Source organism: Saccostrea echinata, unplaced genomic scaffold (genome assembly GCF_033153115.1).
Source record: "Saccostrea echinata isolate AGI-Se365-2 ecotype Australia unplaced genomic scaffold, CSIRO_AGI_Sech_v1 ptg000025l, whole genome shotgun sequence".
Classification (NCBI taxonomy): Eukaryota; Metazoa; Mollusca; class Bivalvia; order Ostreida; family Ostreidae; genus Saccostrea; species Saccostrea echinata.
The window spans coordinates 19,988,756-20,015,583 of record NW_026889774.1 but is presented as its reverse complement, the minus strand read 5'-3'; the positions used below and the strand labels follow the sequence as shown (position 1 = coordinate 20,015,583).

Genomic DNA, 26,828 nt, shown 5'->3' with positions numbered 1-26,828 from the left:
AAATAAACATACCGGATATTATTATTATTAGTTTTTGAACGGAAACGTGACGCGAGGACCATCAATACACTAGGAAATAAACTTTGTTTTTAAATGTTTGTTACACGAGTGTATTATAAATTTGCAATATTAACTTCAAGTAAAATGGAACATTATACACCATCGTAAACTATACTTGTTAATTATAAGACATAAAATGCAAGAATGAACTTCGATAATTGAAACATATAATTTGATCCCAGTTATAAAGGAACTTTTTATTAAAGTTTACGTAGGGGCCTATAGTGCAAATTAATATTGTTTTTTTTAATCTTTAGTGAATTATTTTTCATTGCTACATTGTCCTTTTATTTCTTTTTGAAGGCTGAGAAAAATGATGAAACATGTTTTTAGCTTCGTAATGATCTCTCTCTCTCTCTCTCTCTCCAAATACCTCTTCTTAGCCAGAAGAGTTCCAAAAATTAGTCGTAACTTGCTAATCATAAGTGCTACGTCTACGACACGTTTTTTTAAATGCTCGTATACGTTCACGTTAGATAATTGTAAACGTAATCGTACGTTTACGATTTGTTAGTGAAACGGTCGCCAGAGTCTTGAAAGACCATAAACATTTTTATCATTTAAACCCAGTTGATATTATATGCATACAAGTAATGAATGTTTTTAAAAACCGAATTAGGAAACTAGAAGAACTATAAACTAAACTTAATATCACAAACCTACCTTTTCTTTTCGGACTGGAATTAACTTCTGAGAAAACCGAAAAAAAAAAATTGTTCAACAACATATGTAGAGCACTATGCCGTGTCTACTTCGTTATTGAGGTAGGAAATGTGTATGTGTCGCTTTCAAAACGACAAAAATATACATTTAATCGTTTCATAGAACGTATTTTCTCCATTAAAAACCTTTCATATATGAAAAATAAAGTAACACATCATCATTATTGTTTATTATCATAAACGATCTCGATACCAAAACGTATAACAGTCAATTATACGTTCTTTGCACGGATCTTGCAAACGAAACGGTAATTAATATTCTGTACATGAAATATGAAAATGATCATGCTCAAGTTCATTTAAACAATATAAATTGAGCAGAACCAACACGGACCTCTGTAAACTGAGATTGCGTGAACCAGGGTCATGGAGGAGTAGCATCCCTGTTGACTGTTGACCCGCCATGTGCCCGGGAATTCGGTGTAAAAATAATGACCTAACTATTTGAATAAAATTCGACTAAACGACATAATTTATTTGAAAACAAGGTTATTGTACATGCATCTATCATAGAATATGCGAAATGCTTCAACGAGATGGTTGAAACATTAAATTCCAATATGTAGGTGATAATGTTCTATTGCTACATAATTAAGGGAAGTTGACAATAGAAAAGTTGAATTCATCTCCTTTATCATATAGTTGAGTTGTTAGTTTTCCATCAATTTCTTTCCAAGTAAAATATCGAAATATGAAACAGATTTGTTAGACTTTGTATTGTCTTTCATTTAAGTTCAATGGAACGTAGGAGTGAAAATGAATATTGTTAATTGATGATGCGTCGTCGATAGATATAAGTGTCGAATTCCAACAGATTGTTGGAAGACATGGTCTCCAAAAACTACATAGATATTGCAAATGAGAAACTCAAGCATCTAATATCAACCCTGGAGTACAGGTGTGGAAAATCAGAATGTTTTTAACAAAATAAGTTTGTAGATGACCAATGACAAGGTATGCAAATTTACGAGTTCCACTTTTGTTGAAGAGGCAGTTGTGCATGATGTCAAAAAGCCTGCAGCCATGCTCATTAAAATTTCTTTGGGCATATCTAAAGACTATCTTGAGATGTCTTTTGGTGTAAAACGAAGGCATGTTAGGAATATCTTAAGACGTCGTAATTTCCATTCTACCCCTGATGAAAAGACAAAGAAAGTCATATACTTCTTTTTTCCTCTAAAAATCTTTGTGTTGGAATTTTTGTTTTTGATTGGTAGTAAAACTATATACCCCCCCCCCCTTCCCCTTAAAAACGATTGCCAAGGTCACATGTAATTCATAAGAATTAATTATAATTAAATTACAAACATTTCTTGTAACCATAGATATTTCTATTTAGAAAATGTTTTCGAGGAGGAATGAGGGAATGTACACCACTTTTATGACGTATTCCCTCTTGAATAAACAATAAAATTCACCCTATAATAAATTATACTTTTATATAGGGTGAATTTTATAATCCACATATACAGTAGGAGTATTTATTTTGTAATTATTTTTTTTTTCAAAAATAATTTTAAGTCGCTTGTCCCCATATGCAACATCTCTCTCTCTCTCTCTCTCTCTCTCTCTCTCTCTCTCTCTCTCGTATAAACACCGGCTACTACTCACACATGTAACAGGTTGGTGCTATTTACATGTATTTATGAAATGCTGAACTTGTACTTAAATCTATTAATAAACAAAATGAAACTACGTACAGAATGATTTTCCCCGACTGTTGTTTTAACCGATAAAACAATTATCAGACAAAGTGTTGGATTGTGCAAGTCAGGAAATTGGGGAGGGGAACTCCAAGTCCTTTTTTGATATTAAAATTATGTGCATGAGACTTCATCCCCCAGCAAAAAAACAAATAATTATAGGTCTTTTACAGTCATTTTTAAACGGATTTAATAATAAAGCTACCTCAAAACGTTTAAACTGCTAAATGTTTAATACATCAATTAATAAAATGATGCAATTTCATTTGTAACTTTCTCCATATTCTATTTGATGGGATACCCATACACAGTGACACGACGCAATGTTTACTAAATTGATTTAATTTATAAATTAAAGAAATTAATATTTTGCAAAATTATCGGATTAAATTACACATACAATGTGAATTCTTTAATTCCTAGATGTTTTCCTGGCACTACATGGCGCTACTTAAATCACCTAGGAGAAAATGATAAAGCATCGTCGTCTTAAAGTTCGGACATGGATTAGGAAGTCTCCTAAGATAGGATAGTTTCGTTGGCCTCACTTAAGTCTAAGATACGTCGTAAGTTAATCCTAAGTTATAGCTTAATCATAAAACAGCTTCATGAGCATGTCTGCTGGTCTTTATTTTATCTTGGGAAATAGTAAAAGCTGTACGTTTTGATGCTGTTGATAAGGGTAAAATTTTGTGATTTCAAATCGTCTAAACGTTTTTGAAGTTTTTAAGCATCCACATCTGATAAACACCACATCTCAAAAATGTTGTACTTAACTTTGTCTCCTTTAAAATTTTCATGAGAAGTAAAAGGCCTGGTAGAACCTTTACTAGAACTCGCTATTTATTTTTGTTTGCATATTTTAGGAATAACTCTAATTCTTGGCCAAATTATTCGAGTATAACCTGGTTTGGGTCAGTTTACGCTTTATAATATTTCTCACCTTTAAACAAAAACAATCAAAAAGTGAAATGTACAAGTACTAATGAAGCATAATAGTGCCATTTGGCACTTTTTTATTTTCAATTTTTCACACTTTAATCAGTTAAATTTACACTTTGAACTGTAAGATTTACACTTTAATCTTTAAATATTACACTTTCATCTGTAAAATTTACACTTAAATATATATAGTTTACACTTTAAACTGTAAATTTTACTCTTTAATCGATAAATTTAACACTTCAATCTGTAAATTTTACATTTATTCTGTAAAATTTTACATTTATTCTGTAAAATTTACGCTTCAATCTGAAAAATTTACATTTTTATCTGTAATATTTAAACTTTAATCTGTAAAATTTACACTTTTATTTCATTCATACACCTCATACAAATAAGTTTTAAAACCAAACGACCATGAATCCTGCATACTGTGAAAAGTATAAATCTTAGTTTAACAATTAATAATCTTGGTAGATTTCAGACATATTTCGTAAAATGTATATGGAAATATCACAAATAAATTTTAAATAGGGTGTTAATCGCTTTTTACTTCTCAAGCATTTGCTAGAGATAATTACAAGAGGCCCATGGAAAACGTTCATTGAACTCATTTTCACCCTACTTTCTTAGGAACTTCCCCCTCTTTATTCCTCATGCAAAATTTGACCCCGTATTTTTACCACCCTAACCCCAAGGGGTATAACTTAATGAATTAATCAAAGTTTAATCGACACAAGGGGATGGTTCAATATATAACATAAATGTATTGTCTGACTATTTTGGAGAGGGTGATTTTAAGATGTTTTTGTTTATACATATACACTGTAACATTTGACCCCGATTTAACACATACAATAATTAATGATACATTAATTTTTACAAAACCACTTAATAATATACAAGTTAGTAGAATTTATAACCATGGGCCAGTCATCCTTTAAGGTATTCCATCCCTAATAGCCTCAGATTAAATGAATTTGAATACATAACAGATGTGTACGGGTGGAATACTCAGTATATTTAGACATAATTCCCATTTATTACTATTACCATGTAAGAATGGAACATGTCCTAATTTATGACCTTGACCTTTGTTGAAGAGTGGTCTACCTCTTTTTTAAGTAATAAAAATTATTTTTAAAAAATCTATATGGTAAAAAAAAAAATTTCACTTGTCATTCTATTTCTAATGATTTAATGCATCTCTGCACCACAGTATTTATTGATATTCTTATTATTTGAATTTTTATTTTTAAAAAAATCACTTGTCTCCATAGACTTAAATGCAATTTCTGTTAATTAATCACTGCTTAGTTAATTACATTTTTGAAACTTTCTCTTGGTAAATCCTTTTCTACTGTAAAATGCTTTGAATTAATATCAGAGTATTATATACGTGATGGATGTCTAAGGTTAGAGAATTAGGTTCTATAAGGGATGGAAAACCTTAATTTTCTATATCATATACATGACAACATGATATGACTATTCAATTAATACAAACTGACTTACATGTTAGTTAAAGATCAATGTTTAAATTTTCAGAGTAAAGTGTATATTTTACAGTTTGATATGCAAATTTAACAATTTAAAGTGTAAAATTTACAGATTCAAGTGTAAATTGTGCGGATAAAAGTTTAAGATTTACGGATTAAAGTGTAAATTTTACAGTTAAAAATGTAAATTTGATAGTTTAATGAGTAAAATTTAAAGTTTAAAATTCAAAGAATAAAATTTACAGATTGAAGAGTAAATTTTACAGATTAAAGAATAAAATTTACAGATTAAAGCGTAAAAAAGTAATAAAAAGTGCCAAAATACAACCTATATGCCTTACAGAATAAAGTGTAAAATTTACAAAAAAAACAGTTAAAAAAAATTTTCTAGATAAAAGTGTAAAAAATAATAAGCGTCAAAATGCCATTAATATGCTTCCGTAATGTGCCACATCTTTGAAAAAAAATTCAAATAGGGGGATACTGGGAAGATTTCGTCCCCGTTTTATTTTCGCCCCTTTCGCCATACTCACAGGAGGGCGAATTAAAAACAGGGCGAATTCAAAGTACATAGTAAAATTTCTTAATCAGAACTGTGACTGGGCGAATTTAAAACAGGGCAAAATTGTTTGCAAGTTTGAAAGGGCGAAAATAACCCTGTATACAGTATACAATCAAACAAAGGGAGGAGTAAATAATAAATGAAAACTTATGCCCAAAAATGTTTTTAACTGAACTTGCTCATAAATTTTATACAAACCTCTAAGTGTTCATTGGCAACTGCCAACTGAAGTGGTGTACGACCAACGATGTCTGTGTAATCAACGGAGAATGGAAGCTGTTCTTTCTCTCTTTCTTTCAAGATAGATTTGATGGTAGGAAAATCTCCATATTCTGCAGCTTCTATAAATATCTCCTCCACCTCCGACAACTACAGATTTAAATACATACGTAAATTTACATGTATATACGTACATATAATTACAATAACTGAATAATAATGACTCTACTGTATTTCATACATAGACATCAGTCTGTCCAGGAACCCATGATTGTATCAAAGATTGAATTAATAATCATTGTGTTTTACATATACGACTTTTTGATGAACATGATTCTTACTGAACTTTTGGCATCCCATTTCCGGCCACCCGATAAACCTAACTTTAGTTGTGATGATTTCCTCTTGCCCATAGGTCGTCGTGCCATTTTTAAGAGTATGGAAGTCTATCAATATATTCCTGGGAAAGAAGAGACTACAATTACATTATATCATAAATGATTATATATATACCATCAGCATTACAAGATATAAGTAACATTTGTTGTTTCTTTGCAGACTTGACGATTTATTTTGCCAAGGTTTTCAAATGATATGTGAAAATTAGGGATGTCAACGAATAGTCGACTATTCGACTATCAGTCGAATGGACCAACGATCGAATAATGAAACGACATTCGAATATTATTTGAACTAAATAAATGAGAGATAGATGAGATGGAATTCTCATCAAAAATTGAGAAACAGTTTTTTTCTCAAAGACAGTCGATAATTTTCCTCAACAAAAACGGTAGATTTTCCATGTTCGTATAGAAAGTACAGCAATTATAAGTGCTTCACTACTGCGAGAATTAATTGTCAGTAACTGTTTTTGTTGTGTTTGTAATAAATTACCAACCAATATAATGGGCTTTGTTTGTAAAATTATTAATTGGACTTGATCTTATACCATGTACCAATTATCTTTTGTTATTTTAAGTTTGCTCAAATGCAAGGAATAAACCTGTTTTGATACATCGATAATTATTAAAACAATGCGCTTACATTTCAAACTGTTTGAAGACATTTTGTTAGCCCCCCCCCCCCTTCCATTTTATTTAATAATAAGCTTTAAAAAATATCGGCTGGCAATTTTTTAATGCTCACTAAATAAAAAATGACTGCATGTACAGGCCGATTAATGAATTCTATTTACGGGAAAATAATAAATTTTGGAGAATTAGGTTTCTAAATTTATTTCATAGAATCATGCTATCCACGCGTTACGTTGCATTAATTTCGATGTTACTTTTTAAATAGATTTAAGTAAAAAGGTTTCTGAGTATTTACCAATGAAGTTTGAAATAAAATTTTATTTTCAGAAAATGTTTCGAATATTCGACTATCGTTCGAATAATGCAATCGAATGATCGACTAAGGAAAATAAATATTTTGACATCCCTAGTGAAAATGGAAATGCCTGTGCTGCTATCAAAGAATGTCATATATATTAAGTTATCATAAACTTTTACAATATTAAAGTGTCCTTATTAAAAATGAGGCAAGGAAATTAACCAACGTTCTGGAGTTACTGATATTATTTAGGTCACTTCATTTTACTGTGTCGAATGTGAGACCTCTTGATTATTGGGTAAAATGATTGCTAGTCGGACATGACCCCAGGTCGAACTTATTTTCAACGTCTCCTACACCGGTTGATAACCAATAAAAACTTTTAGAAGAAGTTAACTTTGCATATCGTCATTCCGAAGCTTAGAATTGAGATTTGAAAATTATTTCTTGAGAATTACTATAGAAGCAATTGTTCTACTATAAACATGGCATGCGTCCATTGTAGGAAGTTTTACCTCAGCCAAAAAGAAAGCAAACGCGGCCATGCTAGAAATCCAGCTATTCCGAAAGATAACTTAAATAGAGGCCACGTAGCGGTGAAGTAAGGAAGAAAAAGGCTTAGAAACTTAACAAATTCTGAAAGAAATACGACCTGCTTCTGGAAAATTAAGCTAATTATTGCAACTTCCCACTGCTTATATAGCACTTGCCTATAATCTTTTCCTAATAACATGGTATGATTACAAAATAATCATAATTTTGTCTTTAGTGAGGAAAACATGTGGGTAGTGTTAATTTAAATGTTGAAGGGGTGGATGTCTTTGTATCGTCTGCAGTAATATCAGTGTTATTACACTTATTTCAGATATACAGGTAGTCCTATAACCTTATATTAAAGCTGAATTATTTTCATTAGTTCTTGTGTCCTAGCATTACATTTTTATTAGACGTAATCTATAAATACATGTATACACAACAATAATATCTGTACGGGTCAAAAAGCTTTATTGTGAACTAATTAAATGCACATTTTGGAAATATATTGCTTCTAAACAAAGGCGCAAACAAAAGATGATGTTTTTTCTAATTCTATTAAAGTTTTGATTTTCTGATTGATGATGTACTTCGTAGTACTTAGTTGCATCCTTTTCTGAACGAGTAACACCCTCAATGTATTTAGGTATGTTAAAAAATACGTTTTCTAGAATTATTTTTGGGAATTGAGCACCGGTCCCGCTAGAGTGCCTTCCTCATATCTTTTATGTTATAAGTTGATTGCATCTTCTGAGTAAGATTCGGTCTCTTCTTTATTTGACCCCAGATATTTTCATTTGGGTCTGAATCATGTCTGTTCGAGGGTAATGGAAATGAAGAAACTACATTTCTTATGAGAAACTCTCTTTTGCTTTTGAATAATTGCATGCTACTAAATAATGCAACCCTTACAAACAAAATACTCGTAGTTCGCTATAGTCTACTATAGTAAATCAAATATCAATGTTATCACTATTATAGTAAATCAAACTTTTCAAAGTGATCACTATAGTGTCATATTTATCACTACAATGTCGAAGTTATCACTATGGTAAATCAATGTTTGAAATTATAACTACATTTAGTTAAAGTTTAACATTTATCTACAGTATACAAAGTTCTGTGATAGAAGTCTCAACTAATTTCACAGTATGGCCATGGTATCATCCAGTTTAACAGATTTTTCATTTTACCAAGAAATTTGTATTTTTTTTACTAAGGAATGAAAATATATTTTTTTCTGGGAAATTTTAAACAAGTACACATGGTACTACATGTAACATCTTTCAGTACCTCCTGAAGAGCACAAGTTTCTCAAACACAATATATTTTTTACACTAACACAGCCGTGAAGCAATCACGATTGTAACTCTATCTAAAACATTTATGGTGAAATTTACATTGGAATTAGAAAAACTTCGGTGAAAAAACATTCCAACGGCTAACAAAAAGACATGTGGAAGACACGTCGGCGGGAATACTACTTAATTTATAAACATTCTGTGAAAACTTGACTCATAACAAACCTAGAGATATTAAGGCTGTTATTCATGCAAAAGGGAGAACAACTAAATAATACAAAAGAAAATGTCAATTATGACCCCAAAATCTTTGATAAAATTTCAATATTCAACATATGTTGATTTCTTCTTTGTTTAGTTGCAATTTATTTATTTTCAAAATGTGCATTTATTTAGATCACAAATGCATGCAGGGTTGAAACGTTTTTTGAACTGTATATGACTCTTGTTTTAAACTACTCGGTAGAATGTCCTAAAGTGCCATTTTACTAATTTTTTTAAAATAAGTAATTAGTCATACACAACGCAATATACAGATTATCAATTAGCAATAATTAATTCCATTCATATGTCGACTCCATATATCCCCGTCAACTCAAAATAAAAGACTCCACAGAGTCTGTTACATCTGTTTTACTGACTATAGACGATAAGGGCTAACTAACAACTAAATTCAATGATAAATGAGATGACTTATTAAATAAACTTTTCTATCAACTTTCCTTATTTATGTAGTAATATTCAACTATCATCTATATATGTGGTTTACATCTCCGTAGCTTATTCGATACTCAGCAGTCTGAGGAAGATCAGTTTTTAAAAGGAGACAGACGATTGACAGATAAGTTGATGTTACAGGGATTCCAACAATCCCCTTTAAAGTCAGCATAAACTCTATTGTCATTATAATAACCTTGTTAGCAAATATAACCTATCTTGGCTGACGTTTTTCATATCAATTGTTAGGCCTTTGTTTTTATACAAAATTTGACTACGGAATATTCTGTCTACCTGATCAAAACTTACAGCTAACGGCGAAATGACGGGATGCTTTCTCCTCCTATGCACCTTATCCCACCTCTGGAATTTCCGGGGGTCCGTGTTTTATGCCCTGTTCACAGATTTGTATTGTTTGTAGATTTTTTTTCTGATCGATCACTGTTCGTTATTTTCACTTTTTCATTGGGAACAATGTATACTTGTATATACAAAGTATGTTTCATTAATCTGGACAATTTGTTAGGGAACACAAGCGTCCAGATTAACGAGGCTCGACTGTAATATGTTATGCAATTAATATACGATATTATGTGGTTGAACCCCAGGAAATTCTATTCACAAGTTAATAAAAAAAAGTTGAGCTATGTTTAACACACAGTGTGTGATTCAAAAAGAATTAAAACAACAATGTAAGAATTAATCTTTGTAATATACCACCTTGTTATCCATTGTTCCAGAAAGACTGATTAATTTTATTCTGAAGTACAGTGTAGTTCAACATGTAAAACGTAAACACATAACTGAAACGAAGATGGTTATTAATTAAGAAAGAGAGGTCAGAAAGAGAGACAATGATGGCTTGAAATTAAAATGAGTATCAATATAACGGCTGGACATCATGAGAAACCGATTGTAAAAGAAGATGGTGGAACAAGGCGTGCAAAATTCCTATAGCTTTAAATGTATAAAAGTGTTATTCAATTAGTGAATTTAGTATTTAAAGTTATTATCATCGAAAGGTATGAAATTATAACAAACAAAACGTTTCTGTGGAATTTTTTTTTTTTTTTTTTTTTTTTTGGCAAAAATGACTCTATGATTTAAAAAAAAGGTGGCATTCTTGGGGTTGGTTCGAACCCAAGCAATTTAAGTCCTGAGTGTCAATTTTCCCTTCGAGACAATCACGCTAACAACAACGCTTTACGCTCAAACCAAACATCGGCATTTAAGCCATGTATGTGATATGACCATTGACTAAATGGACTTTAAATATTTCTAGGAAAGATACGAAAGTTGTGCCATAGAAGTGTATTTTTCAAGGTATAGTGGGTCTTTGCTCCTTTTTTTTTTTTTTTTTTTTTTTTTTTTTTTTTGTTAACCGAAGAATTTTTACGCATACTTTAAGTATAATCTTAAAAAAATGGAGCGAAGACCTATTGATATGGAAAAATGGTGTTCGAGTATGAAGAATTGATCATTTTTGCCCTCTTTGGTGTATGTATGCTATTTCATAGAGGAATAATTTCAATCTTTGTGAGATTGTTGCGATTTGTTAAGATATTACCTGATGTATAAGTCAATGCTAAATGAATAGTAAAGAAAATTTGTCACAATTGAGATTAAATTTTTCACTTTTTCTTTGTCGCACAGTCGGTATTTCGCTCGCCTTGCTCGCCCATTTTCTCTAGGTACTATTTCAGAAAATTTTAACGACTAACATATTGCGAATTAACAGTATGTTATGTTTAGATGACTTAACAAACACATCTTGCGAAGGAAAATTATTTTGATTGTAATTTCTTAAATTCCACTATTAAATTTCAGGTAACAGTCCTTGGGAATATTTTCCGGATTAGTTATAGATCGAAATCTTCTCCACATCGGGTGGGAAGATGATCGACGTAGTGTCTTTGAATGTTTTCTGTGTAAACATTTTATCAGGATTTTATTGATCGAAAAGATGCTCTTCACCATTACAACCAGTTCTTGTCTCAAATTAACATGTAGTTAGCATTGTCAGTCTATAGCCGTTTGTTGAACCTATTCATCACCATGTCTGTCTTCTATGAAGACGAGAAAAAGTGAGAAAACCAATTACTCATGATTCAGGTGCAAAGTCAAATTATTTTGCAGGCCTAGGGTATTAAATTTTTATTTCTAAAAAGCAGTTCAATGAATTTAAGGAAAAATTAGAAGGTGTCTTAATTTTTATATGATGTTATTTTTCAAAATTAAAATAAATAATTTATTTTATTAATAAACATGTTATAAAAGACCTACCGAACATTCACTTTATAATAAATCGGTAATGTCTATAGACCAATTTAATTGCAAATTAAACTTTGATATAAAGGAACGATGTCATTTTTAATTACCTTTAAAAACTCAGTCTTCTATTGAGAGTCTACAGCACTGTACACACTCTGTAAAATTGCAATATTTTTAATTTTCCAAAATGCTTGTGTTTCTGAGACCATTCAACAGACATCTATTTTGAGCAAAATCCTTGATTAGGAAAAAATAAATAAATAAAAATAAAACGTAAAATAAAGATCAACATGAACTTGCAACTTTTTAAGTTTTTGAAGGCGAAAAAGGAGGCAAGGACACTTTTGGGGAAAACATCAGGCTTAAAGACTTCAAAAATGCCTGGCTAGTTCCCTAAGGGTTCGAAATTCACTATATACAACTCGCAAAACGCGAGTTAGAATTCCCAAATTGCGAGTTAAAATTAGGTAACTCGCAAAAACTTGCGAGTTGATTTTTTTGCATTGAAACTGTAACAAAATTACATAATATGACAGAACACAATGCTTTTGATTTAAATCAGGAAATTAATAAAAGGTCACACTGTAGTTGTATTTTGTGTATTGTACAGAAGTTATACTTTTTCCTTAAGTTACATGTACAGCAAGTATTTAATTTATATAAATTTAACTTTATATGAAAATTGCGAGTAGTCTTATAAAATTGCGAGTTCACTTTTTTGGTACTCGCAATTATTTGCGAGTTGTAATTTTAGGGAGTTTCTAACCCTGTCCCTTCATCATAATTTTTTATAATTTTCATACCTACGTTTACACTGATTTGTTTTGATCTGAATAGTTAATATGGAGCAATGGGTCTACGGGTTTTGTCATATTGAAAATTTTGTATTTACTGCCACCCTGTAAATTCAAAATTCACAACATGACAGTCCTAACGTTCATCAGAGTACCACTCTTTAACATGTGTAACGTTTTACATTGATTGCTAGGGATTGAATAAACAAAATTTGTGTGAATCGGCATCATTACGATGCTTGCAGATAAGTATGACACTGCTTTTGACCTTTTTTTCTATATTGCAATGTAAAATCTTTGAAATCTTGTTCACCCTAATCAATGTTCTCTGGGTCATCAGATCAACAAATTGAGGATATATACGAAACATATACATATTAATCTAACACTTTTGCTTTTCTTTTTTTTTTCTTCAATATATATAAAGTATATTGATATAAACTCGACAAACTTTTAAATCTCTTATGGTTTTAATTTCCAATTAAGCTATGATGTATGGATATAACAGTATTCAAATTCAAAGTCCATTAAAACAATACAAATCGGGAGCAGAGCAAACAAGGACCTCCAGAAACATCAGAGGTAAGATTAAGTGCCATGGACGAGTGAGCATCCCCTGCCGACCAGTCACACCCGCCGTGTGCTCCTTGTCATGATCGGTAAATAACGGAAAAATCCGTCGACAATTCAGTGTGTAAATAATGGCCTAACAATTAGTATGAAAAACGTCATTCAGCATTTCACTCAATGATAAATTGTATTTGCTGACAAGGCCATTGTATCGACCATAGAACTTACGAAATGATGACTTTAAACGAGACTGTTGATATTCTTGTTTCATCAACTTGTTTGTCAATAACTTACCTCGTTTTAGAAATTGTTCATACGTAGAGCATGCTCTTGGGTATCGAATACACCCCATGTGCAGGTGATAAGGGTATACTGCTGCATAAGTAAGGGAAGTTGACGACTGAAAAGTTTATCATTAAGCTTTGTTGTTAGATTACCATTAACGTCTTTTTCCATTAAAATATCCGAATATGAAACAGATGTGCCGGACTCTGTGGTATCTTTTATTTCATGCTCACAGGGATATATCGTGTCGACATATGAATGGAAATGATATTGTTTATTCATAATACGTCGTCGATATATCTAAATGTCGAGTTGAAGGCCACAGCATGAGATTTCTTTCTCTCATGTAAGAGACTTTGAATAAATTCTGCTTCATATGAATACAAAAATAGGTCTGTTAATAACGGGGCGCAATTAGTACCCTTGGAAATTCCAACAGATTGTTGGAAGACCTGATCTCCAAAAACCATACAGATGTTGTTAATCAGAAACTCAAGCATCTTTTTAATATCAACTTCAGAGTACTTGAATCAGGAAAAAAATCAATTTGCATTAGATGAATGTGCATATCAATCTTATTTTTGTGATTCTTGACAATGTTTAATCTTTAGAGTGTTTTTCGTAAGCTTTTGTTGTTTTGAAAAATTTGGCTCCCCATTGTAGATCTTTATAGCACCCCCCCCCCCTTCCCCTCTTGATTTGAAGGAAGTATAAGATTTTATCAAATAGATAATTAAGTAAAACGTTAAATCCCCTGTCAAAGCTTTATCTCTGCTATTAGTGTAACGATTTAACAAATCTTCATCTATAATAAGTATTCATCATTGTGTCCACTATTGCTTATCCCCCGTGGTTCTCTTTATTCTTCCGACCCAAGTTTGCTCTGAAGCGGATTGGTTGAAATCGGATTAAAAAAGCGGATAGGAATTTACTTTAAAATGTTTTAATTTTTTTTTGTTTCTTCAGTGTTTCAGACACGCCTACTGCAAAAACAAATTTTTCTCGGATATCTAATCATCATTTGGTATTGAAATACAATAAAAGTTATAAAACTGATGTTTTTCTCTTCAAAGTGTTTCGGGACGCAGTGCTCATTAATGGAGGTTACAATAGGAGATAATTACATGTACGTGTGAAATCTACTCATCTTTAGGAACTGAAATACAATGTTCGAAGATGCGACTTGCAAATCATATGAACAGGCATTTATATTAACATTTAAATCGCACAAATAAATTATATGATTATTGTGTTTTTTTAATTACATAAAATTACTTTATTTCTTAAGTTTTATGTTATTAAAAGAGGACAAGAATGATGTATCTTAAATTGTCCAAAAGACTTTTTTGATTTTGTGTAGTAAATGTTTAAAACCATTTTGCGTTCAACATTAACTTCCCGGCAATAAGGAAATAAAACATGTTATACAAAGATTCTAAGTAGGGGAAACACAAAAACATTATAAGCATCTGTTTGTTACTGCTTCAGGAGTTTTTTGCAATTGTGTTAAAATATAAAAATGGGACAAAAGATAAAAAAAAAATTTGGGCACTGGATCCCCCTCCCCAAACCAAAACATTGTTTTCACAATCGTCGACCACAAACAGGAATTTTATTATCTATAAGCACAGTAATATTCTTGTTGCATGAAAATATTTCAAGCTTCGTTAAGAGACATTCAAATACATGTACTTTTATTTGAATGAAGTTTTATAGTACCCGCTAGTGTAAATTAAGTACATGTATATTGTATTTTCTACCTTTCAAGGATTTACAGAGAAAATGACTTTTTTTTATTAGACAACATCATCCCTTCCCCTTTCCTCTAACCCCCCCCCCCCATCCCCAAAACAAAAAAACGAGGAAAGAGACGACTAAATTCTTGCTTCTGGGCTACCATGGCATTAAATGACGCAATGAAAGAATAATTATTATTGCAATGTTGAACATGGATTTTCAAAGAAAAGTGTAGGTTTTCCTTTTCTACGTAAAATTGTGAAAGTGCGTATAATGAGAAAGCTGAATCTTATGAAATATTCATTTGAAGCATGAAAAAATAAAATAAAGATAAAATCTAATTAAATCCAGATTACATGCATATTTTTTGTTGCACTTTATTTATTTATTTGTTATACTTTTGCTCCCTGTTTCCATTCAGTGATTATCAAATACCTCTTTCTCATCAAAACATATTTAAGAATTACTAATTATCAAGTTATGTGTGTGTACTTTGCATAAATTAGAATCACAACCGTACTTGCTAGATTGTAAACAAGACTATAAAAATATTACATATAGTAATATTATGATTGTATATTATCAGATATATGCATTATTTTTCATAGGAATAATAATAAAAAAAAATTAAAAAATAAGAAACCCATCAGACATGCCTAAAGTACCAGTTAAATTTAAAAGAGATGTCATTCACGTTCATTCTGCATTGTCACCATAATCAAAACAGCAATTAACACGTCGAAACCATTTAACCCCACGATGTCAATTTGGGGAGCCTTAATTATCTCCGAATCAGTTTAAATTCACAGCTGAAAATACTACTTTTCAAAATGTTTTTATTTATTCTTTTTCAGTTGAATTTTCAGGATTTTGTGTTAAAATTTACACAAATATTTTTTTTTCGACTAATCAATTACAGATTTTCCAACCGATTAGCATCGTTCGTTCCAACCGGTTAACCGCTTAAAAATTGCCACACACACATATATATATATATATATATATATATATATATATATATATATATATATATATATATATATATATATATATATATATTTAGTGCTCCCAGAAATTATTGAGAAGTTTTATAGTGATATATTTTTTAGTAATATTTTTAAAAGAAAATATGGTTTGAGATCAATTTTTTGTCAAAGGACAATACCTCCTACTTTCTTAAGTTATGAAAACCTTATATAGATCTGTATTATCCAAAAATTGTAAAAGTATCGATACTTCTGAAATACTGAGTATTCCAGACTCTTCTTTTGTTTCACCTTGTGACAAAATATTTAAAAAAAAAATAGATGGAAATCAACAGAGGGAAAGAGCTGGTAGAATTAAGAAAGTAACACCATTTCAAAACTTTGCTTGTTCTTACTGAGAAAATATCCAATCCTTCTTTGATCTGTAAATGTAAGTTTACGTGGCGTACAATCTCTTACCCTTTTCTGAATTCCTCTTCTTTTTCAATATTTTGTTCCACACAATAGAAGGAAGATAGTGAAATACTCAGTGTTTCAGAAATACCACCAGATTTAACAATTCCTTACAAATGCATATCTTATATAGGCTTTCTGTTTTCAAACGCAGTAATTTTGAACAACAGCACACAACAGGAAATATATAAAATAAATAAGAGGCTATCCATGAAAATTGCATGTATCAAAAAAAAATAAGGGGGTTTTGTCACTAAATGTGTCACACAATGTCATAATCATAAAGACACTATCATATTCTTATTACAGATACAATTTATAAAATAAATAAGAGGCTATCCATGAAAATTGCATGTATCAAAAGAAATAAGGGGTTTTGTCACTAAATGTGTCACACAATGTCATAATCATAGAGACACTATCATATTCTTATTACAGATATAATTTTTTATGTCGGCGAATTTCCCACGCTGAAGGTCGTAACTGATGCTAAGAATTACGTAGTTCTATCTACAGAAAAATGTAATGTTCGAAGAAATTAATCATGATACACTGTATTTACGACATTTATTTTTAATCTGCCAAAATTCTATAATTTCAAACTGTCTTACAATATGAACAACATCTATCTATATTATTTGAGGATTTTACAATTTTACACCCCGGACTTCTCTATTAATAAAATTAATGTTATTCCCCAATATTCCGTGTGCTGTGGGTTTTTATCAATTGAAAAATATATTTACCTACCTAAAAGAGCACTATGAATTCGAATGTTTTATCACACGAGGAAGAAGTTCAATCACGTCACATGTTAAATTTACTCTCGGAGAAAAAAATATCCACGTTGTTCTACTTCAAAGCAGTCGCATCTCATTCCGCCGGGTGAAAGAAAAAAGATCGTAGCCTACGCCCACTTTGAAAAAAAAAAAGACAGCACGTCTAAGAATATACTGATCGTCCTTGATAGAGGAAACACGTCTCCATGGTATTATTATTAATGATATTGGCGACTGAAGATCCATCAGTTGCAGTTCTGCTTTACCTGTTGTCAAGGATAAATTTCTTTGTATTGTATTTGGATACATGTGAATCACACACCATTGTATTAACTTGTCATTTATGAGTGACATGTTTCTGTTTCTGCAAAAAACATCACGTTCTGGGAGTACGCTGAGAACGGATTTATCATATTAACTAATAAGATTGGCATTTTTATGTAACAACAATCCTTAAAAGTATTATTTAAAATGGTCTTAAAATCAAGTATTTTTTCTAATTATAAGCATACTAAATTCTGTATAAATCAATTTTTTTCCATGCAAATTTTAATTAACGTTATAAGGTAGTGGATACCATTATCCATGTACTTGACGTGAAGCTGTCACGACACAGTCTGAAGTAATTGAAGTTCGATATTCTAGGCTGAATCCGCTGTGATATTACCTTTTACGTTATATAAACATTGCCTGGTAGGAATACACGCTTTAATGAATGAGCACTAAATTAATGACCCGGAGGCCTATTGCTTAACAGGGGACTGTAAAAGTCCGGATGCTTTAGAACCTATAACTGAAATCATTATAGGCATGCTTATCTTGCTTTAACAGGAAATGAATGCTTTTTCTTTTTTCAAAATTAAATTTCTTAAATGCATCTTCATGTACATAACGCGATGTTTTTATTATTTCTTCATTTAATTTTATAAGAAATCAATGCCTTATTCATAATTCTTAAATCTACATGTTGTTCATCTTAAGGAAAAGAACATGCATGATTTACATGAGTTTGAAAGCTATATATCGTTAGATTCTCAAGTTCAACTTTGTAGCATAAACAAATACAGGAGATTCAAACCATTTTCAGTCTCATGAATTTATTGATACAATATCTTGTATACAAACGGATGCTTAGAGAAAATCCAAATTGTGAATTCGACTTGCCCAGCCACTAGAGAACTTCAAAGTGGACCAAATTAAATGTAATGATGAAAATATATCTTCTATGAAATTATTACGTTTGCAGTCGTCAATAGAATCTATACAGTATGAAACACGCAGATGAATACGCATTCCTATCCGACATTGCTACTTCGACAAAATGGACTCGATTAGAAATCTGAAAAATGTTAACGATATGTTAGCGTTATCTAAAGTCTTTTTTTTTTAAATCCTACCAGCCTTAATGCTTAGTTATACATTTTACTAATTAACCTTTTACTTTATTTCAATCAAATAAATGACATATATAATCGACAAAACTTCATCTCTGTGTATGGTTATTCTTTGCTGCCCTATCAGGCAAAAAATTCTCATAGGAGGCATAAAGGCACATCAAAACAGATGCTGAAAAGTGGATAAATGGCGGTATATTGTACGGAATGCGACAACTGATATTCTTCCACGGAAAGCCTTTAAATCTAAATCCGCTGAAGACTGGACTTCAAGGCATTTAAAGCACATGTAACCGGGTCGAGATAACATATCAACGAAACGAAAGCGAATTCATGAACTAGGTTATCGAACAGGCACATCCTAAACTCAACAATAAAGGAATTCCTACTCTCGACGTGAACCCAATCCACTACAACACATTTAGAAATTGACAGAGAAACAATTACATGCCCTTACGAAATTGCAAATTTTTAGCCCTTCTGAGCCGAAGGCTTAAAGGTCTAATACTATGGCCATTTGTGCGGTGTGCGTCAACATTTCGTAATTTTGGCCATATCTCAAGAAGCTCTTGGCAATTTTTTGTAAAATTTGTCAAAGAGTATTCTTGGCTGAGGCAGAGTATGCTCACTCTTCTATGGCACCTGATCCAACCTCTGTCTTAGAGGTCCGTGTTTGTTCTGCTCCTGATCTGTATTGTTTAAATGGACTTTTGAGCTTGAATACTGTTCGTTACCTCCATATATTTCATTATACTAAAAATAGGGATCGTGCCCTTCTACAAGAGGAGATAATTAGGAAAATTTTTAAAAATTAATTGCTAAAAAAATCTTCTCAAGATCCACAGGGCATGTTATCACCAAATTTATGTTAAAGATGATGACATAATGAAGATTAAAAAAAATGTTCGAGGCATCGCGGAAAAGAGCGTGGTCTCAAGGTCACTTCAAAGTTGACCTAAAGTGAAACGTTGATATTTTGTCCACTATAAGGACTACGGTCATCAGGTCTTGTCAGTTGATGCATCTTAGGACCCCATGTCATGTTGACCCAAAAGAAGACCACGATGACTTTCTGAATTTTCATTTTCAAACTGATCTGGATGCATATCTTGGACACTTTGAAGCTTATGATCATACAAATTGTCAACTTATGCATCATGGGACCATGAAGCTAAATTTTGAATACGTCAATTTATGTACACGTACAGTATATCTATAAACAATACAATTCTGTTAAGAGGGCATAAAACACAGACCCCTAGAAATTCAAGAGGTGAGGTCAGCTGCCAAGGTGAAGTAAGTGTTGCGCCTGCATAGCAAATTAAACCTTTAGAATGTATGTTTCATAATTATGTTTTCGTAATAGAACTAAAGATGCATGTTTACACTTGGAACAACAACGTCTGTGCTTAACCTTGATTACGTATACGTGGATTACGTTTACCTTCAGTGCATATTTAAGCATATGTTCCTTTCTATGTCTTTATACATATATTCAGAAAATTTGTTTTGCTTTTTGTTTTGTTTTTGTTTTTCTTCCTCTTTTTTTCCAAAAAATACTCTAAGTATTGGAGGGTGACCTGGCCCTCGATGCTAGTTACAGTGGGAGTGATGGACTCATTTTCTTTTTTTTTTTTATTAGAAATTCCCACTGTAATCATGTTTGTATATGTGTAGGTTATATTACTATTGTTATTAAAAAAAAAAAACTAAACAATCAATTATATATGCATAAAATTTCCTTTTTTCCAAATTTTTCTTCACTTTCTGAGTTTTATGTATCTATTACTGTGTATTGTGCATATATACATATATGGTTTATACAGATGTTGGTGGCATTATTAATAATTTATTCCTTATTGAATATAGTAATATAAACAGTTGAATTGATGTGATGGAAGAGTAATACGCCCTGTGTACTAAATAATGTTAATTAACGTATCATTTTAGGTTGATATTATTTATCAGTTGATTAAGTGTATTGTCATATTATCTTGGAACTGTTTGTGGATATTATATAATATTATACAAATGAATATATATTTAATAATTAAATAAAATATGTAAAAAAAAAAAAAAAAAAAAAAAAAAAGGTCAAGGTCAAATGGTAAAAAAATAATGGTGCCTAAGGTAAGGCTTCTCACAAGAAATATATTGGTGAAATATGAAAGCTGAAGCACCAATTGTTCAAAAGTTATGACCAAGGTTTAAGTTTTCCAAAAGTAGGTCAAACTCCAAGGTCAAGGTCAATGGATTATAACTGTTAGTATCCAAGGGAAGGTCTTGTCACAAGGATTACATATGTGAAGTATGAAATCCCTAGCACCAACGGTTCACAAGTTATGGCCAAGGTTAAAGTTTTCCAAAAGTAGGTCAAAATCCAAGGTCGAAGGGTCAAAGTTGTTGTTATCCAAAGGAAGATCTTGTCACAAGAATTACATATGTGAAGTATGAAAGCCCTAGCTCCAACGGTTCACAAGTTATGGCCAAGGTTAAAGTTTTTCAAAAGTAGGTCAAACTCCAAGGTCAATGTCAAAGTTGTTGGTATCCAAAGGAAGGACTTGTCACAAGGATTACATATGAGAAGTATGAAAGCCCTAGCACCAATTGTTCAAAAGTTATGGTCAAGGTTAAAGTTTTTCAAAAGTAGGTCAATCTCCAAGGTCAAGGACAAAGGGTCAAAGTTGTTGGTATCTAAAGGAAGGTCTTGTCACAAGGATTACACATGTGAAGTATGAAAGCCTTAGCAACAACCGTTCAAAAGTTATGGCCAATATTTAAGTTTTTCAAAAGTAGGTCAAACTCCGTGGTCAATGTCAAAGGATCAACGTTGTTGGTATCCAAAGGAAGGTCTTGTCACAAGAATTACATATGTGAAGTATGAAAGCCTTAGCAGCAACCAATCAAAAGTTATGGGCAATGTTAAAGTTTTTGCGGACAAACAGATAAACGGACGGACAGGGCAAAAACTATATACCCCCGAATCTTCGATACGGGGGCATAATTATAGATATATAAAATAGATCTTTTGGAGTATTATAAGTAGGTTGGATAATCCTAGCTATAGTTTATTGATAAAAAATATTGTTTTTGAGTTTTATTTTACATATGATGTAGTCGCTGTATCACTGCCTGTCAGTATAAAAGCAGCACTCGAAGCAGCATTGTCAGATCCCTTGCAGAGAATTTAGGAAGAACATCTAGATCGGTGTCAGTCGCTGCCAGTCAAGATTAAGGTAATTTCATATTTAAGATAAGTTAGAAAAAATTGTTTTAGAACTTCTTGACCTATTTAGAAATAGCAAATTAAATTGAGAATTCTTCAGGAAATATTTGAGAATTATATGTTTTAAAGTATTCAAGTATTGACTACTTGGTGCGGGATTCTGAACCAGTTTGTTTCTTAATTTATAAGTAAAAATTTATTATTATTTACTGTGCAAGTTTACGATGATGAATTTAGAATAATCAATTCCCTTTTTGAGATTTAGCTTAAGATAATTTACGGTGCAGTTTGGCACCGGCGACACCGAGCACCGGGTAGCACCTTGCACCTGGTCGCACCGAGTAGTCCCGAGCATCGATTAGTATATATTAGACCAATCTACGTTGCATAGGTTAGAATTGATGGTTGGCATTAGCACAAGAACTTTCCTACCTACGCATGACATGCTAGCATAGGAGGGGGGGGGGGGCTTTTTGATAATAAGAAGAAGAAATTTGGATTTCAGTTCTAATTACAGTATCAGAGTTCCTGATTGTGCCTGTATAGTTATACTTAGTATTAGCAACAGATAGCACCAAACATCTTGAAGCTCCGGAAACCGAGAAGTAGTAGCACCGGAAACCGGAAGCACCGAACTCCAAGTAGCACCAAGAAGCACCTAGCTCCGTGGAAGTTCGGCAGTATACTTACTATTAAAGAGACATTTTAAATATTTTTTGAACTGTAGTAAATATATGTATTAACTGTTTTATGTACTTCCTTTCTTTATTAAAACTAGGTACCTTCAAACCCAGCTATTGTAACGTGCCTCACAGGTACCGAGTTGATGTAAAATTACATGTTACAATTAGTGGCAGCGAATTTATTTATATTTACTTATAAATACTTACTGGTCATGGTAGCCTAATGGTCGGGAGGCTCGTTCGCCGCAACGCGTCAAACGTAAATATAGGTAGTTACTGTTCCTTTGCCAAGCACCGGCATTAGAAGTGAAAGTCACGGGTCTTTCGGATGAGACCTTAAAACCCGAGGTCTCGTGTCACGGTAGACGATGACAAGAAAAGAACCCTCACTGCTCAATGGCCCTGAGTGCCAAGTATAGGTCAAAATTTGAAGCCTTTCACCGGTATACTGTAAACGCATTACATTTGGCTGTGTATTCTATTTAGCGCCTTTGGCTAAAAGCAGCTTCAGATAAATCAAGTACAACGCCAAACGTCTTTCATACACACATTTTACCTTGCACATTCAAAAATGCACTAACTTGCTGAAAAATCAATTTCCGTCAAATATATGATACATTTACAATATGGTGACGTTTTTCTCTGAGTGAAAAATTCTCGAAAGGGTCTTAAAACATACAATCAATAAATCAGATGATAACTTTAAGTTTTTGCTTTTACAATGAAACTTAAGGTCACCTCCAAAGCTGAAGAGTTCCAGCAATAGTCTGCTTCAAATACTTCGTTCTACTATGATTTCCCATAGAAATGAATCATAGTACGAAGTATTTTAAGCAGACTATTGCTGGAACTCTTCAGCTTTGGAGGTTTGAACGAATATGTCAGTGCTATGAAAATATCAACAACTTGATTTTGGTTGGATTAAAACCTTTAAAAGGTAAGAAACAAAAGTTTTATAGTAATAGGGAGTTAAAAGGGTGTCCAAAGCAAAACGTTGAAACGGACAGGGAATTCATTTCAGCCCATATTGATCGAAACAAGCGGTCGAAGTCCGGGCAAGCAATTTCTAGTCACTGTGTGGCACTGGTCCGATATTCGTAAGAGACGTCTGTCCAAAATTTTTAGTCTCGACGAATCTCGCTGAGATTACCTTTCAGTACTTGTAGGTAAACCATATGATGCATCGGACGATCAAGGATCGGTACTGTCAGTGTTAGTCTAGGGCGCGACTGCTGGGCAGTTGCAAAGGCACTGTGTGCATAGACAAAGTGCATGCACTTAAAAGAAATAAACTTTAGAATTAATTAAAATGATATACGTGATGACTTCAACTTTTCTATCCTCAACTTCCCTTACTTGTGTGCCGTCACGGTAGCTCAGTCGGTAGAGCGCTCGCTCTGTGATCGGAAGGCCGTGAGTTCGAATCTCGGCCGCAACTAACCTAAGTCGATAAAAAATAGGTAGCAACTGTTTCCTCGCCAAGCGCTCGGCACTTAAAAGTGAAAGTTGTGGGTCCTTCGGATGAGACCTAAAAAAAACCAAGGCAAAATTATTGTCAGGGTCGTAACTTTGTAATGGGGGGGGGGGGGTCATTGGAAACTCATACTTGGTACTGGTGTATCAGGACCTTAATCCAAGGTCAGTCCGGCAAGGTTGAGGAAAGAAAATACCATGTATGTAGTGGAGGATCTGATCATTGTGAAGCTCATACTAGGTATAAGGATTGTTTATGATCTGTGGGTGTTTTATGACCTTAACTCAAGGTCATTCCGGCAATTTCAAGGTCACTGGCAAAAAGATTGTAAAGTTCTTTCCTGAAAAATACTTTATAATGAAGAATTACTGAAATTTCATACTTGGTACAAAGATTGTTTATCCCCTGAGAGTATTCACGAGCTTCCTCCAAGGTCACTCCTGCAAAATTATCAATTGTTTATGAACTAAAGGAGGGTCAGGACATTCCAGCAAGTTCAAAGTCACTGGCTTTTTAAAAAGTATGAAATTCTTGTCTGGATTACAACTTTGTAATGGAGGATCATTTGAAGTTCATACTTGGTTAAAGTATGTCATGACCTTGAATCACTCATTTTTCAAGTTCAAGGTCACTTACTAAAAAAAATGCTAAATTCCTGCCGATTAGATCTTGTTATGGACAACATCAGAGGTTCATACTTGCCACACATATCGCTTAATCTGAGGGTATGTATTACTTCATTACAGCTAGTTCAAGGTCACTTGCAAAAAAGTGGTTTATTTGTGTCCTGTTCTATACCACTCACATGAAGGCTATTTTGGAAGTTGATACTTGATACAAAGATTGATTATTACTAAGGGTGTGTCATGATCTCACTCAAGGCCAATTTGGCAAGTTCAAGGTCACTGGCAGAAAAGTATTAAATTTGTGTTCGGTCTATAACTTTCTAATGGAAAAACATAGAAAGTTCATACTTTACACAAATGTTACCTTTGTTTTGACGGTTTGTCTTGTCCACGACCCAAGGACATTAATATTCCGGCAAGGTTCAAAATCACTGGCAGAAAAAGTATATAAAAATTTGCTGGAAGATGAATCTTCAAATAGATTGATTGAATATTGTTTTACGTCTAGTTCGAGAATTTTTCACATATATAGAGACGTCAACATATACCGGTGAAAGGCTTCAAATTTAGACCTTTACTCGGCACTCAGAGTCATTGAGCTGAGGGTTCTTTATCGTACCAACGCCTACCGTGACATGGGGCCTCGGTTTTTAAGGTCTCATCCGAAAAACTCGTGACTTTCACTTCAAAAAGCCGAGCGTTTGACGAAGGAACAATCTCCAAATAGATAAATTATTCGAAAGCTGTAAAAATGTCCTAATTCACTGGCAGAAAAAAGAGTAAAATTCATGTCATGTCTATATTTTTCCAATGGGGGAAAAAAAAGAATATCCAGAGGATTTGCCAATTTTTATAACCAAGGACATTTTTGCAAGTTCAAGGTCACATTTACAAAATTGCGCATTGGCACTTTAAAAAAAGTGTATTAGTGATGATACCTAAAGAAAATCCTCGCCTTTTTTCGGACTCCTCGCCTTTTTTCGGACTTCGGACCTACAAATATACATTAATATTTGGCAGGTTAAGGTTTAAGGAGTACAATAAAACCTAAACCTGACAAAATATTAATGTATATTTTCTGTACCAAGCCCGAAAAAAGTCGATCGAGCTTATGGTTTCTTTAGGTATCATGTATGTCTATATCAGTTAATATGAAACTTGGTACACCTCAAACATGCTAATATATGCTTGGTAGAACATTTACTGGAACCCGCTTTGTATCTCTGTTTGTAAGGATTTTTATGTAGGTTAGGAATCCAGTACAGGTATGGTAATTCAAATTCAGTTTATTGTTGGGAATATTAAAATATTTAAAATTTTCTCCTTAGAGAACTATAAGCTGGATTACCAGATGGGGCAGAATATGTGAAGAATATTACTGAAGCCATTACAGAGCTCTTGAAGCTTGAAATTGCAAATCTTCGCACTCATATGAAAGGAGATTATGCCCGCATACGTAAGACAGCGTATAAGCCAGGAGATATAGTGTACATATTAGATATGTGATATTTAGAGAACAGTTTACGAGTAATAACTTATCGTACATCCACAGTTGCACAGAAACGAGTCTCGCCCAATTTGGATGTTTGATAAATTAAGTTAATACGAGTAACTGTTCTATAAATAACTTGTACCATGGATAACTCCGTCTACCGTTTGTAATGCGTTATGGTGCAGCGGAAATAAGTTAATCTCTAGAAAGGTCTAGAATTTTCTTTGATAGACTCCGCCCACCATCGCAAAGCATTGTGGTATAGCGCAACTGGTGTGCAGACGACATTTCCAGTAAAACAGGGCGAGAGGATGGACGACACAATCGGTACGATTAATTTTGATGAGCTTGACTTTTTGCAAATAACCGAAGAAGATATCACACTTCCACAGATTTGTGATGCAATTGAGAAAGAAGAGGAACTCATTGACGGTATGCATGTAATCAGTTTTGAAAATGAGTTTGAT

The 26,828-nt window shown here is 32.6% G+C and overlaps 1 protein-coding gene across 1 annotated transcript in view; it reads right to left on the bottom strand.

Annotated features, from left to right (window-relative positions):
* Positions 1-17,722, bottom strand: part of LOC133192693 (short transient receptor potential channel 7-like) — a 29,990-nt gene extending 12,268 nt beyond the window's left edge. Inside the window, exons 1-3 of the mRNA XM_061328688.1 lie at positions 17,438-17,722; positions 6,049-6,167; positions 5,687-5,857 (exon numbers count right to left, since the gene is read on the bottom strand). Coding sequence (XP_061184672.1) covers positions 5,687-5,857; positions 6,049-6,135 — 258 coding nt within the window. The 5' untranslated portion in view covers positions 6,136-6,167; positions 17,438-17,722. The remainder of the gene's footprint in view (positions 1-5,686; positions 5,858-6,048; positions 6,168-17,437) is intronic.
* Positions 17,723-26,828: the final 9,106 nt, after the last annotated feature.